General features: G+C 48.4%; 1 protein-coding gene across 4 annotated transcripts in view; it reads left to right on the forward strand.

Moving 5' to 3' along the window:
- Cracr2a (calcium release activated channel regulator 2A) overlaps window positions 1–14846 on the forward strand; it is a 113963-nt gene that overhangs the window by 52480 nt on the left and 46637 nt on the right. For all 4 annotated transcript variants that reach the window (NM_001431846.1, NM_001431848.1, XM_087658924.1 and 1 more), the window contains 1 exon segment: window positions 13955–14045. In NM_001431846.1, the coding sequence (NP_001418775.1) occupies window positions 13955–14045 (91 nt within the window).

Below are 14846 nucleotides of genomic sequence, written 5' to 3' on the forward strand. Positions count from 1 at the left end.
TTTTCCATAGGTTCACTATAGTATGCTTCTTTGTCACTATGTCCCAAAGGGGACAGAGCGCTATGGCCAGCATAGCATATCTGCTTTCTAGTCCCAACTCACCCTTATTAAGCACCTTCTGTTTGCTAGAGGCTATTCTAAATGCTTTATATACATTAACTTGTTTGATAGGGATGCTCAAATATTACCCACATTTACAGATGAGAAATAAGGTTCAGAAAGTAACATGCCCAAGAATGCACAGCTTGTAAGTGTCAGAGACAAGATTCAGAGGTATCTAGCCCACAGCCCTAGATAGGAAGGGAGAACAGCCTGCCTGCCTGCCTGCACGTAGTAAAGCCCTAGCATCATGGCCTTCTCCCAGCTCCCAGCATCCCTTGCTTTGTGGAGGTGGTATAGCTGTAAGGTCCAAAGGCCATCCTCCCCATTGTAGCCTCCCCTCTCAGTAGCCTCTTTGCCAACATGGGATGTCAGAAGACATGGCTAAGACCCTCAAGGAACTGCTACCAATCTGGACCAATGTCCACACAGGCAAATAGATCAGATCAGAAGCAGCCTGTGGAGATGCAGCCCCTCCAGAGAACTAGACCGTGCTCAGGATGCTGCCTGGCTCCTCCTGGTCATCTAACATGCATTTATACAGTGAGCTGGTATTTGAGAATGTGGACTTGTCTGTTGTGTGATGAAGGGTGGTCAGTCACCCTAAGAGGAGGCTGAAACCCAAGGCAGAGCAGGCAGACCTGGAATGTACCCTCATAAAACACCCCATCCCCCTATGTGCTCTTGTTCAGGCCCAGACTGGTTCACATTCTCTGTGACTCCCTAGTGAGATGTCTCTCTTTCTGGACAGTTCTGCAGAGTACTTGCCCAGTGACATGCTTCTTCCAGAGTTACAAGTCCGTGGGTCCCTTGTGAGTGTGTGCTGCTGGGTAGATAGGAGTCTATATACCATACCACACCTTCTTTATCTTGTGCCTTCCAAAGCTAACTCTCAAAATAATCACCAAGGAAGAGCTAGGTGTTGGGGGAAAACATGAGAGATCTGTCTGCTTCATTGAGTTTAAGTCATGCAGAAGGATACCCAGTGACCAGAAGATGGTCAATGGCATTTTAGCACAGCCCACAAGGCTTGCAGGAAGGAAGCGGTGGGGAGGAAAACTTGGGATCAGACAGAAGGCAGCTTGGATCTTGGTTCTGACACTTATTAACTAGCTGTGCAGGATTCAACAAGTTGCTTAACATCTCAGAACCTCAGCTTCCTTATCTGTGAGGGACGTGGAACAGGATCCATCTAACAGAGCTGGATGTGTCAGTGGGATCACACTTGGGTCTAAACACCGTGAATGTCAAAATAAATAAATAAATAACCATTGGCCACTGTATCTTGGTCAGTTTGGGAATTTGTCTGGCTAAAGGAGAAGGTGAAGTATATTCCAGATGTGGCATCATGAGTCTGCATGTTGATGCCATGCCGTGAGCAGTGTGTGTAAATCTCAGAAGTGGGGTCTGGGAATCAGGACATCTGGAGTGAGTCCTGCAGGGCTTGACAACAGACTGACTCTGTTACCTGGCTCGAGTCTCTTGGCCTCTTTGAACCTCTGTTTTCACATCTGGAAAGTGAGGAGTAAGGATTAGTTTCCCCTCCTGTCCCCAGCACTGATGGCTTGTTTGAATGGAGCCACAGCAAAGACTGGTGGCCTCTCCCACACAGGAAGGCCGGTCTTTCTGTTCCCTAGAGAGAATTGCTACCTGAATGGAGAGGCAGTTGGCCTGGCTTGTGCTCACAGACACAAGCCTCTGTTGGCCCCACTCCTGCAAGGAAAGGCAATCCCTACCATACTGCGGAACGTCTTAGCCTCACGTCTGTCTGAGAGTGATCACAGGAAGTACTCAGACAGTAAGTTAGCAATTATGTTGAACGTTCTTGAGATGAGAGTCAAGACCACATGATCATAATCATCCCATTCCTTCTTGGCCCTCGTCTGTCCACCGTCCTGCTGGCTAAGATTGATCATGGCCAGCACTGCGGGAGGGTGTTAAGTGCTCTCTGCCTGTCTCATCCAGGGGGACTGACCCTCTGGCTGCAGAACCAGACCTAGATAGTAGGAAGTAGAACACCCAGACAGGAAAGAGAAATAATTAGAGCTCTCACTCTCTGGCCACGCACACGCTGTGTGACTGCAAGTCACTTGCTTTCCCTCTCTGTGCATGAACTTTTTGCTGACAACATCCTTGCAGGCTTTGCACACTTATTTATACATGTGGCTGAAAGCTGAGTTTTATAAGCTAGCTTGTGCTTATGTTTCATGGGACAATGAGATTTTTCTATTAGAGGCTTATAAAAGTCCCATTTATCCTATTAAAAAATGTGGTCGTGCCTTGTCAGTAGGCCAGATGGTCTGTCAGGTACCCTGTGCTCCATAACCTTGGCAGCTCAGAAAGCAAACGAGAAACTGGAAATAGCGTGCTGAGGTATTAAATGGTCTCTCTGAAAATAAAACCCAAGGTGAGGCTTCAAGTTTGGAGCCTGTCAGGGGAGGATGCAGAGAAGCTGCGGGGAAGGAAGTAGGCTCAGAAAGAAGACGGGCTTTAGAACGCAGGGTGGAAGCAGAGCATCCTGGGAATGGTGTGTCCTGCAGATCTGCCTGCCAGAAGGCCCCAGCTCTGCTAGAGCCCTGCTTGGGACAGGTGTGACATTTCAATTCCGGCTAAAATGATTGCCTGTCACAGAGGCTGGAAGTGGCAGAAACAAGTCATCGCCTGCTGTGTTACCGCTACGTGTTACCACGGGGGTACCATTTAATTAGGGCTTCCTCTGTGCGAGGCTCTGAGTTAGTGGCCATCTTTGAGGAGGAAGTGTGTGGTCACTCTGACCAGGCAGATTGAGAAGAAAGCTGCCCAGTGCTGACCAGGAAGCCCTGATTGGAGCCACAGGCATGGACAGTTTCCGCTGCCTCTCATTACAGGCTACACTGCTTGCTTCTGCCTCCTGTGGGACCCAGAGAAAATGGAGTTGGCTTCCAGGGGAGCGTGAGTCTGGTCCTCCTTTGGTTGGTTGAGGCACACGCTCCCTGTTCTCAGCTCCCCAGGCTGACCTGGAAACCTTGGGCTGCAGCTTTGCTGCAGTAAGTGGAAAAAAGCCCTTGCCACCCCACCTCCGTTCCCAGATTGTGGGAGGGAGAGGACGCCCCTGAAAGAGGGATGGTTGGGAAAGCATTGACATCTTGACATCACAGACCAAGCCCAGAGTGTGCAGGGGAATGTCAGAAAGAACCCGGGCCTGCCTGCCCTTGTTGCCATGGATATAGTTGAAATAGGAGGAGACATGTTTGAGAACGTTGATCTCTTTCATGTGTTTGCATGGCCGTTGGGAAATAGCCTCAGTCCCACAAGGCCAAGCGAAAAGCAAAGCCAAAACAAGAGCCTGGGCTAAAGCCCAGGGCTTCTGCCCAGTGTTCAGTGAGAACTGTTCCCTCTTCTCTCTGAAGATGTGGGTGTTCCACAGCACCTCGACTGCCGTTGTCTCCTACATTCCCAGAAATTCATTCAGCTCACTCTCTCTCTCTCTCTCTCTCCTCTCTCTCTCTCTCTCTCTCTCTCTCTCTCTCTCAACCTGTCCCTCCATTCCTGCCCCCCTCCCATGCATGTGAATACCTGCTAGAATGCACACTAGCATGTAAGCTATGCATGCTAGCCTAAGGGGTACAACAAGCAGGTGACTTAAGGGAGGGAGGAAGGACTGGTTTTGGCTCCTGGTTGGAGGGTGTACAGTCCATGGCTGGGAAGGAATGGCTGAGGGTGGCTCTGAGGAAGTGTAATGGCTTATTCACATCCTGGTAGATCAGGACACACACACACACACACACACACACACACAGGTACGTACATGCTCTCATGCATATGCACACACAGGGAGGCACTCACATGCATGGAATGGAGGGGCACAGAGAGAGAGAGAGAGAGGGAGAGAGAGAGAGAGAGAGAGAGAGAGAGAGAGCGCACAAGAGAGAGCGCTAAAACAAGTGGGTTGACAACCCAACACTCCCACGTCCATCACTTCCACTGAGGCCTCGCCTTGTAAAGGAAATACAGTGCTACCAGCTGAGGACCAGGGTTTCAGACCCGTAAGCCAGTGGAGACATTTCATATGCACACCATAGCAGGGGCTGCCAGAATTGGGAAGGTTTTGCCATGGAAAGGGTTCTCAGCACTCATCTTTTTTCTGGAAACAAAAAAAGCTAGCAGTGTCTGAGTGGCATGGGACGATGGAGCCATGAGCACCGCTTGGATTCAGATGAATCTTGTGAATCATAAGATGTCAGGATCCCACCTCGGAGGGGTTCAGTTCACTTGACTGTGGGTAGGAGTTTGATGTCTGCTTTTTTTTTCTTTTTCAATCGGGGTGAAAATATGTCATGTTTTGCCTGGGGAGGGCCTGAAGCTTCAGGCTGAAGATCAGAGCCCAGCAAGGCTGACCAGCCAGCCTGGCTCAGGCTCCGTTTCCACAGTCCTATGTCCTGGAAATACTGGCCTGGCTTCCTGGTTTGTGTCTATGGAAGACCACACTGGTATTGAGTGAGCTCTGTGTCTGCCTCAGTTCCTTATCCAGCCAGGCTCCCCTCTCCCCATTTAAAGCCACAGGTAGTGTCTAGGTTCCATTGGGCCTTTCATTAAAGCCTCAGACAGCCAGTATCCAAGCACTTCCTGTCCAGAGTACCTTCCTTAGACTTCAGAAAGGGAGCAGGACAGGGACAACTTACTACACAGTAGGGCGGGCACCCTGTGGGAGCATCCATCAGCCATCCTCTGATCACCACATTCCCTGGCACGGAGCTCTAGAAACGGGGAGACTTCAGCAGGGGAGGGAAGCCATGCTGTCCATGGCCTTAACTCCAAATAGAATAACAAAGTGTTTTGGACAGGGCAGGTGTCCCTTACATGCCACAGGTGCTCGCTGCCTTCTGCAGGGCCTCAGCTGGCGGCTGTCAAATGACGGCTTTCGTTGGACTCAGCAGAGAACATACAGTGAATCACAAGTCCTAACCCCCTCCCCCAGGGGGTGTAAACCTGCAGGTCTCAGGGATGGGCCTGAGAATGGGGGCGCCAGAGCATCCAGGCGGCTGTGAAAGAAATAGACTGCAGACCACCTTCTGAGACATGCTACTCCAGTTTGTTCTTCCAGAAGGATTCTGCAAAAGCCAATATACATGCTCGCTCGCTCGCTCGCTCTCTGGCGTGCGCTCTCTCTCTCTCTCTCTCTCTCTCTCCCTCCCTCCCTCCCTCCCTCCCTCCCTCCCTCCCTCCTTTTCACAGGCACACACACATGCACCAAAAAACAAAAACATCCAGCTGCCCTTCTAATCTGCAGCTATGGCCACCACGTGCATAGGTCGAGGCAGAGGATTTTTGGGGATGCCCTGGTTAATCAAATGCACTCGTCTTGTGGGGGCATGGCATAATCTGAGGCAGAGACCCATTGCTGGCATTTCCTGGTGAGCAAACTGAAAGGTGACGACTGCTTGTGCTCTGTGCTTACCACAACCACAGTTTGCAAACCTGACCCTCGAAAAGCGGTCTGTCTCTGGGGATGAAAGAATGCTACAGGGGCAGTTTATGCAGGTGGCGTTATCCATCTTGAAGCGCATTGTCCGTCTCACCCCTCCTCAGAGCTCTCTATACCCTTCATGTTTCCTCCATTCATCTGTGCTCTAACACATGCACAGAGGCCAACCTCAAAGGGCCATGAAAAAAAAAAACACAAAAAAACAAAAAACAAAAACAAAAACCAGGGTTTTTGTTTGTTGTCCAGAGACTGCGGTTACCAAACAAAAACAGTAGAGGGCAGTGGTGAGTCTCCAGTCACAAAGCTGGCTGCAGCTGGACCTGCTTCCTTTTATTTCTTCCCTTGAGAGTTCTCCAGTTGAAGGTCCTCACGCTGTGGTGGGGGTAGGGTGCATTATGGGGAAGGGCATCGAGCCCTCGCACCTTCTGTCCACCAAGAGCCCTGCAGTGCCGTTGGTTGCCACGCCTCACTCCCTGCCTTCACTTCCCAGGGGCCAGACTCCTGATGGAGTTGGGAATGCTGACGGTGTCAGCTGCAACTGTATATGGCCAGTTTCACTGCCACGGCTGCTTGGGGGAAGCATCACAGGGTGGTGGGCAGTGGGGGAGCAGTGGGTCTCCAGTTCAAAGCCTGGATTCTTCTTTTTACTCTGACCCTTACTCGTCTGTCTCCTGTCTGAGTCATTTGCTTCATGTATGAGCAAAAACGAAAGAAGTTCGTGCTCTCTCTCTCTCTCTCTCTCTCTCTCTCTCTCTCTCTCTCTCTCTGTGTGTGTGTGTGTGTGTGTGTGTGTGTGTGTGTGTGTGTGTGACACCAGCGGCCAGGAACTGGTTTTCTGCTTCCACTGTGGGTTCTCAGGTCATCAGGCTTGGGAGTCAAGTGCTTTTACCTGCTGAGCCATCTTGCTGTCTGTGTGGGAGCCTCTGCTCTGTTTGTGAATGTGAAGGGGGCTCCCTGTCTTTCCATACCAGGAGCTCTAACAGAGTCCACTCTCAAAGAGACACAGCATCAGAGTGACAGCCATCCTAGGCCAGGAGCCAGTTCTGAGACTGCCTGGACTTCAAGTTCAGGATGGGGCATGTCTAAAATATAGAGTTGCTGCGTCTTCTCTCCAAGGTCAAGGCTATACCTTCATTTAGAAAAGGGAGACATCACTTAGTCTTTTGAACACCCTTACCTAGAAGAATCTCTACTCTTGGACTAAATGGCTTCAGAGACCTTTCCAAATCCTTAACACACATACACACACACACACACACACACACACACACACACCTGAGTAAAGGCTAAGGAGAGAGAGCACAGGAAGACAGTATTTTGACCTGTTTTGACATGGCCGTGTCTGCAGCAAGAGCCTGGCTCTGTGTGCTGCTAACTGGAGCCCCCATGGTGCTGAGTGCCAAAGCTTTCCTTCCTGTGGCACCATCATCTCCAAGGTGCAAAGCACTCTGTGAAGGTTAATTAATTTTCACAGCCCCTGTGGGAGGCTGGCAAGGTAAGTTATTGCTAACTGCATCTCACCTTTGAGTTTTTGCAAATGATCTTAGAAAAGTCTGCCAGCCCTAAGCCAGCGCTTACTCCAGTTAGAGTTTCTCCACTGCTCCTCCCTTCTCACAGATTCCATTCTTAGCACCCCATTTGTCTAATATCACAGAGAGAGAGAGAGAGAGAGAGAGAGAGAGAGGCATGCTCATACTCACAGAAATATATACACAGACACAGAGACACAGAGAAACACACAGGAATGACAGAAATGTGTACACATAGACATTCATACGTATATATGCATTCATACACACTGACAGACACACACATACAGAGAGAGAGAGAGAGAGAGAGAGAGAGAGAGAGAGAGAGAGAGAGAGAGAGGCATGCTCATACTCACAGAAATATATACACAGACACAGAGACACAGAGAAACACACAGGAATGACAGAAATGTGTACACATAGACATTCACACGTATATATGCATTCATCCACACTGACACACACACACACACACACACACACACACACACACACACACACACACACACACCACCGTGCGGGAGGGACCATTTGCCTCAGTCAGATATCTCAGGCGATAATTTACCCTCTGACATAGAATTGGGATTTCCATCCTGGCTTCCACACAACTCATTCTTGCAGATCCATCACTGCCCTTGCAGTGTGTGACAGTGGCTTCCCCTCACCTGTTGAAAAATCTGTCTTTCCTAGGCTCAGCCAGGAACTTCTTCCCCACCAGCAGAACAGATGATTCCCTCCACTTCTTTTTCTGGCCAGGTCACAGAGGGACTGCCAGCCAGAGCCCATGGAGAGATGATGGGATTTCTTCATGGTGCCTAGCTCTTCTTTATGGCCTGTCCTCTCTGCCCAGTGTGGGTTTGGGCTTGATGTTCTAAGATGCTGAGTCCCTAGGGGACCCAGTGAGCTTCAATCTAAATTGTTCCACTGTAAGAAAGACTTGGCCAGTGCCATAATGTCGGAGGTGACGTGCACTCTGCACATTTACTGTTTCAGCTGAGCCCCTCATCTCACCTCCCCCATGCATCCTCTTTCACCCCATATATATTGATGAGTGGTCTCCCTCCAGTTTCTTCTTGTCCCTGGTTGATGTTCAAAGAATCTGTGGAGTAGTGACTCTCAAAATGGAGGTCCCAGAGACTTTATCTAACTAGAATCTATCAACTGCATTGCATCTACTGCCTGTTCTAGCTTTTTCCACAGGCTTTAAAAAAAAAACCTCATTAACACGATGATTAATTGTAACAACTTCATTCTGGCTTTTCTGGTGTGATGTGACTTGGCCAAAGCCAGAGAACTTAAATCTCAGAACTAGACCTCCTAGTTGTTGATCTAATGAACTGTGAGGCTGGCACAGCCGTCTCAGCGGTTGGGTTCTCGCCTGAGCTATTGTGACGCCTTCCACAGCACTCTCCAGCCATCGCAGGGGGTTTGAGGGTGGTGTCAGTGCTCATGGCTGCTGCCCCGTCCTGTCCTTCACCTCCCCTGTCCTTCACCTCCCCTGTCCTTCTGCCTCAATCAGAACTCCTTCCTTTTTCCTGTCGGCTCTATTGCCTCTCCTCCGTCTCTCCCTCCACCAGAGAGTAGAGAAAGGGTAATTAGACATCCCTGGGGCTTGGGTATAGCAGGAGTGTCTCAGAAATGTCCAGCAGAAGAAGGGTGGTTGGCTAGTGAAGCCCTCGTGTTCCTGGTAGCTCAGAAGCATAAATAAAAGAAGGTACAAAGGACTGTTTTACAGCAATGTAAAATCCCATCCAGAAAGAAGATTCAGCTCTTGGGAGGGTGAAGTAGGAGGAGCGTCCTAAGCATGAGGCTAGCCTAGGCTACAGAGCAAGACCGTCTCAAAACAAGCAAATCATGCATAAGCAGGGATGAGCAGGGGTCCATACACAAAAATGCTTACAGCCTGCAGGAGCTCCCAAGATTGTAAATTGTAAATATATAAATCTTTATGTACCTAATAACACAGTGGTAATGGATACAGAAAGAAAGTTTCAGAAAAACAAAGAAACTTAGATTAAAAAAATACTTTTCAAAGCTGACAAACACTTCGGATCTGACACAAAAGTTAGGCAATGCAGTAAAAGCAAGCAGGACTTAAAAGGCGGGAAGCGTTTCAAATCATGGAGGAGCAAGCTGAAGAAATGAATGTAAAAATCATGTATCTTAAAAGGGGAATATGTATTCTTCTCACGGAAGTTATAAAAAATTACTAATGTTTTTGGCTATAGGTAAAAGGTTAATAGATTCCAAGCAGTAAACACTTTTCTGATGTATTCTATGACACTGTAAGACAAGAAGCTTGATAGTAAGGTACTTAGCCAGGACATGCAAAACATGGACTTAACTCCCCAGCGATCAACACACACACACACACACACACACACACACACACACACACACACACACACAAACCCAAACACCACACAAACACAAACACACAGACACAGACACACACACACACACACACACACCACACAAACACAAACACTACACACACACACAAACACAAACACAACACACACACACACAGAGAGAGAGAGAGAGAGAGAGAGAGAGAGAGAGAGAGAGAGAGAGAGAAGTTTGGCAGGGGTAGGTGGTAGCTAACAAGGGGAGGCGTTGAAAGTAATCAAAACGCATTACATACATGAAATTGTCAAAGAGGTGAATTTAATTATTAAAAAATCTCTCAAATAAACTAAATCATTAAAACAAGCATCATGGATAATTTAGCTTCTATTCCGAGCAGCAGAAGCTAAATCCAGGGTGTCAATAAAACACAGAAGGTCACTGAGGACACTGGACTGCCAAGTGGGATCCCTGAACATCAGGCTGATAAAACATGGAGTCTAACAGGATGACAAGGGGTATTCTCCTGTGTCCAGAACACAGAGGCGGAGGCTAAAGAGATTGAATGAACTCTCTTTAAAGGGAAAAACACCACGCAGAGCAGAATGTAGATGTTCCAGCTGATGAAGTCCATCAGTGGTGATGCAGCTGTCAAGCAAAGCTCATGCGGGTTTTCAGCTGCGTGAATAGATGTGCGCACCTTCTCGTACGAGAGCGGCAATGATCAGCTCCACTCTGCACAAGTCGCAGGAGTACCCTGGGCCATGGGTTTTGGGCTCCAGGAGCCCGAGGTCTGTTCAAAGAAAGCTGGGAGTGGGGGTGGGGCTTGCAAAACATAGAAGAGAGGAGGGTGTGGCCTGATCCAGGGCACCCCCTTGAACTTGAAGCTGTCTTAAAATTTATGGAGACCTTTTGTGCTGAAGAGCACAGTCATGGGAACACAAATCTTCATGACTCAGAATATTCCAAGGATGACAGAACTGCTCAGGAAAGAAAAAAAGAAAAGACATCCAGTTCCCAGTCACAGAAAGCGTCCTAACCGACTTGCTGTCAATAGAGGCAAGGGTTATCTTTTAAAGATTTATTATTTTACTTGTGAACGTGTGCACGCACATATATGTCGTGTTCATACAGAAACTCTAGACGATGGGACCTGGATCCCCCCAGAACGGGAGGGATAGGTTGCTCTGAAACATCTGGCATTGTCGCCGGTCCCTGAAAATGCTGAGTCATCTCTATAACCCCATGGCAGGTTTTAACTCAAGCTAAAAAAGAAAAAAAAAAGGTTTGGATGAGGCAAAGCTTCCAATCCTTTAATTCTTCAAGCCATCGGAACCTAGTGTTGTTCACTATGGTTTGTTAGCTTCTGAGTTGATCTCCAATCCGTAAAGTGGGCTTTCAGCATTAATCTCTTTAGTCCAAGAGGTTATGGGTAATATAAAGGTTTGAGTGTCTATAATTTAACAGAGACTGAGTCCCCCAGTGAAACCCACATAGAGGGGGACGACGTAAAATCCCATGTAAGATGGACAGATGAAGGCACACGGGGTCCCAGGAGTTCAGAGTGTCATCGAGGTTGGAAAGGTGGGCGGGTCCTCAGAGAACACTTCAAAGTCTCTCTTACTCTGAAGTATGGTGCACCTGCCTGGGCTCCTGCATGACGCATGCACAAGTCTTTTTGGAGTGTCCCGGTCATCGCTGCACTCACAGCTACTGTGGAGTCCCCACAGGTACACACAACTCATCTCTGACGCTCCTGCTATGCCCAGCCGGAGCCTCTGACAGACTCGGGTGGGAGCTTTTATCAAGTAAGCCTTCTCTTCCTCTCCTCCAAGCCCAGGCCCTCCATCCTTGAAAGCAAACACTTCCTCCTCTCTGCCCTGCAGCTCCTGCTCCCAATTACAAGAATAAATAAGTCCATGTGTTTATTAGGGCCCTGTGGTGCTGGGTGCTTTGGGCATTCACTTTGGTCCATGCAGACAGTGCTGGAAAACCTGTTAGGGCGGGAGCCACCTGGGAGGACACCTGAGCATTTGCTCAAGGTCACACTGAGGAGACAAGCCTGTTCTGGAATCAGAGTCCTCTGACTCTTGAGCAGGCTTAGTGATACTTTCTTGAAAATAGCACCTTTATGCTCCCATTCCAGGGACCTTCTGTGTTTATGACCCAGGAAGGTCATGTTTTAGACCTGCAGAATCTCCCAGGAGCCTTGACTCCACAGAGAAGTCTGGATGAGTACCAACACCACTGGTACCCATCAAGGGCTTCTTAGTCCAATAGCTTTTGCAAGTGAGGGGTAGCATTGAGCACTAGTCAGAGACCATGTCTGCTTTCATTTCAGTTCTCGTATGACGGCTTCTAAAACGAGTTCTTTCACGACAAGCAAGCTGTCCCTGAGCATGGAACAACATCAAGAGTATTAATTTAATCAAGCAAAACTTAGAGCAAAATTAATATAACACACTTAATGGTGTCATAGAATTAATGCTTGGCATGGCTGTTAGGCATAGATGGTAAACAGCTTATACGAATGACTCTAATTAGAATTAGAGCAGAGCCAAATCAATTTTTAAGTTGCTCTCATCCCGTTTTATTGCTTCTCCAGTATTTATGTAGTTGCATTTGGCTGCCCAAAGTTTTACTTGGTATCACTTTCCACCCAGCATCTGGGCTTTTTCAAGCGGGCAAAGGTAATTCAGGGCTGAAGAGACCCCCACCTTGCTTCCTTTGAACCACACCTACTCCTGACCTTGAGGTGTCCTTATCGCACAACGTGGTCTTTTTCTTCTCACTTTGCCTCCATGGCTTTCTTTCTATCGTGATGGGTTAGCTAAGAGGGAAAAGTAACAAGCTCTCATACCTGTCATTTACAAGAAGGGATGTCTTACTGTTCGCCCAAAGGAACCTTTACATTCCCTGGATGCTGAGCAGATTCATAGACAAGCCCTGAAATCTGGAAGGGCTGGCATCTTCTGCTAAAAACAACCTGAAGCCACTGTGCCATTGCGTCAAGTTTCTGCCCTTTGTGAGAGAGCAGTGAGTCTGAGATGCTGTCCCTGACCATGACTCTCAAGCCAGTATTCTGTCAGGGCCCAGTGCATGGTCTCTCAAGATCTGGAAGAATGCCAGCTGAAATGGCTCATCCGTGTTGCTTAGTGTATACATGTGGTGAAGTCTGCTCCCTGCAGAGGAGGAAAGGACAGTGACTAGGCCATGGCAAGGCCTAGAACAGTAATGGAAGCCTGACCTTAGATGGGAGGACCATGTAGTCATGGGATGAGGGTGAAATGCTGAGGGCTCAGGGGAACAGTTACAGTCCTATTCTTTACATTTTGTCCAGGTATCTTCCCTGTACTTCTTAGAGCTGATGGCCAGGCTGCTTCCTTTCTTAGTATCATGCCCGTCCATGAAGGTCAGAGTGGCCTTGCCATCTTGGAGTTTAGTGTGGCAAGTGACTCCGTGTGTGTGTGTGTGTGTGTGTGTGTGTGTGTGTGTGTGTGTGTGTGTGGTTGTTGTTGTTGTTGTTGAGAATCACATCATCGAGCTGGAGTTCTTTCTACAAGAGGGGGAAAGGACAGGAAGTGGGGGACCAAGGGAGGTTCTCCATGCATGGCCAGAGAAAATGGTGTCATCTTGGGCTTGGAGGGAGCTCTGCTGGGGAAGTGCTTGCCTTGAAAATACCAGGACCTGAGCTCCATCCTCAGAAACTACATTAGAAAGAGGGTGGGGGGAGGATGGAAGGAGGGAGGGAGGGACGGAGGGACGGAGGGATGGAGGAATGGAGGAATGGAGGGAAAGGGAAAATCCAGGTATAGTGGCCTGTGCTTATCTCTCTATTCACTCCACGCCCCGTGGGCTCTCATGCTGCAGACAGGATGCTGAGAGACGGAGCAGGAATAGGTCACCTCAGTGTCATTACTAGCCATTAACCAGCACCACCAGCCTCCTACTGTGCATCTCTGACCCCATGCTCAGGATACCATGAGACTCCTTCCTTTACAGAAGACCATCATTCTCAGGAAATCTTTGAGAAAGGCATGGACTTAAGCTCACAGTTGCAATAGGGCCAGTGTCAGGGTTGGTATAGAAAAGCAGAGAAAGCACCCAAAGTGGAAATGGGATACACCACCATGCTGAGCAGGAAGGAACCCCTACAGGCTGCAATTTCAGACTGTCTGCCTGTGGGAGACCAGGGTTCAGTGCCGGAGTAAAGCAGAGTCAAGGAAGAGATATGGGGCACATCTACACTGGGAAGCTCCCGGGTGGTCTGGCAGTGATCTGGAAGACAGAAGGCTCACGATACCTTTTCATAACCACAGTCTGTGCAGCCGGCCTCTGTGAGCTGCAGCCTTGCCTAGTTAGTCAGCCTTGAAGGACTGATCCTGAATCCTTGGCTGGCCTGACTTAGGCAATCCCTCAACCATCCATGGTCCTGGGATCTCAGCTCCAGGAACTACGGCTGTTGGGTAAGTAGATCTTGGGAGGACCCCGTCAGCTTCTTCTTTTGTCCCTTCAGGAAAATCGCTGCTTATGATGAAGAAATTCAGCATCTCTATGAGGAGATGGAACAGCAGATCAAAAGCGAAAGGGAACAGTTCCTCCTAAAAGTGAGTGTTCACCCCAGGGCCTGGTGCTGGGGACAGCTATCTGGTAGACCTGCCTACTCTGAGCACCTTTCTCTAGTAAGATCCTAGCTCCTCCTTATGACCTTCCTTTCCTGCTTTAGTGTTCAAGGCACTTAACACCTTCAAGCAAATTGTGTGTGTGTGTGTTTGTATGTGATATATATATATATATACACATATATATATGTATGTATGTATATATATATAATATTATATTGTCTGTTTCCTCCTCCTAACATATAAGTTTATTTGTTTACTAATCCCACCTCCATTTCTTGAACATGCCCGACTGTAGGAGGTGCCCAAGGGTGTTTGCTCAATGTGTGAGTGAACCTGTGAATGCATGGAGGTGTGGGTGGATGGACTGACGGGAAGGAATGGGCAAAAGAGGGGAGAAAAGGAGGGAGGGAGCCAGGAAGGAGAAGGGAATAATGGATGGATAGAATGGGTGGGTGGGGGTAGGTAGATGGATGGATAAAAAAGATAAATGGATGGGTTTTTGTTGGATAGATTGGAGAGAAGGAGAAGAAAGGGTGAGAAAGAGAAGACAATAGGAAAAGGAAGAAGGAAAGAAGCAAGCAAGGAAGGAAAGAAATGTGTGATGGATAAATTATAGAGCATACCTCTGTAACTTAAAGGAACCTGGACATTGGGTGTCACTCAAGCTGACACATGTACCTAGATAGCAGGCCCATCAAGACATACCAGCCCATCTTGTTCCCTAAATAGCAGTTCCAAAGGAGACAGTGATGAGAGATGAGGCTGCTGACCCTTTCCTCTTAA

The sequence above is a fragment of the Rattus norvegicus genome, chromosome 4 (genome assembly GCF_021556685.1).
Source record: "Rattus norvegicus strain SHRSP/BbbUtx chromosome 4, alternate assembly SHRSP_T2T, whole genome shotgun sequence".
Lineage (NCBI taxonomy): Eukaryota > Metazoa > Chordata > Mammalia > Rodentia > Muridae > Rattus > Rattus norvegicus.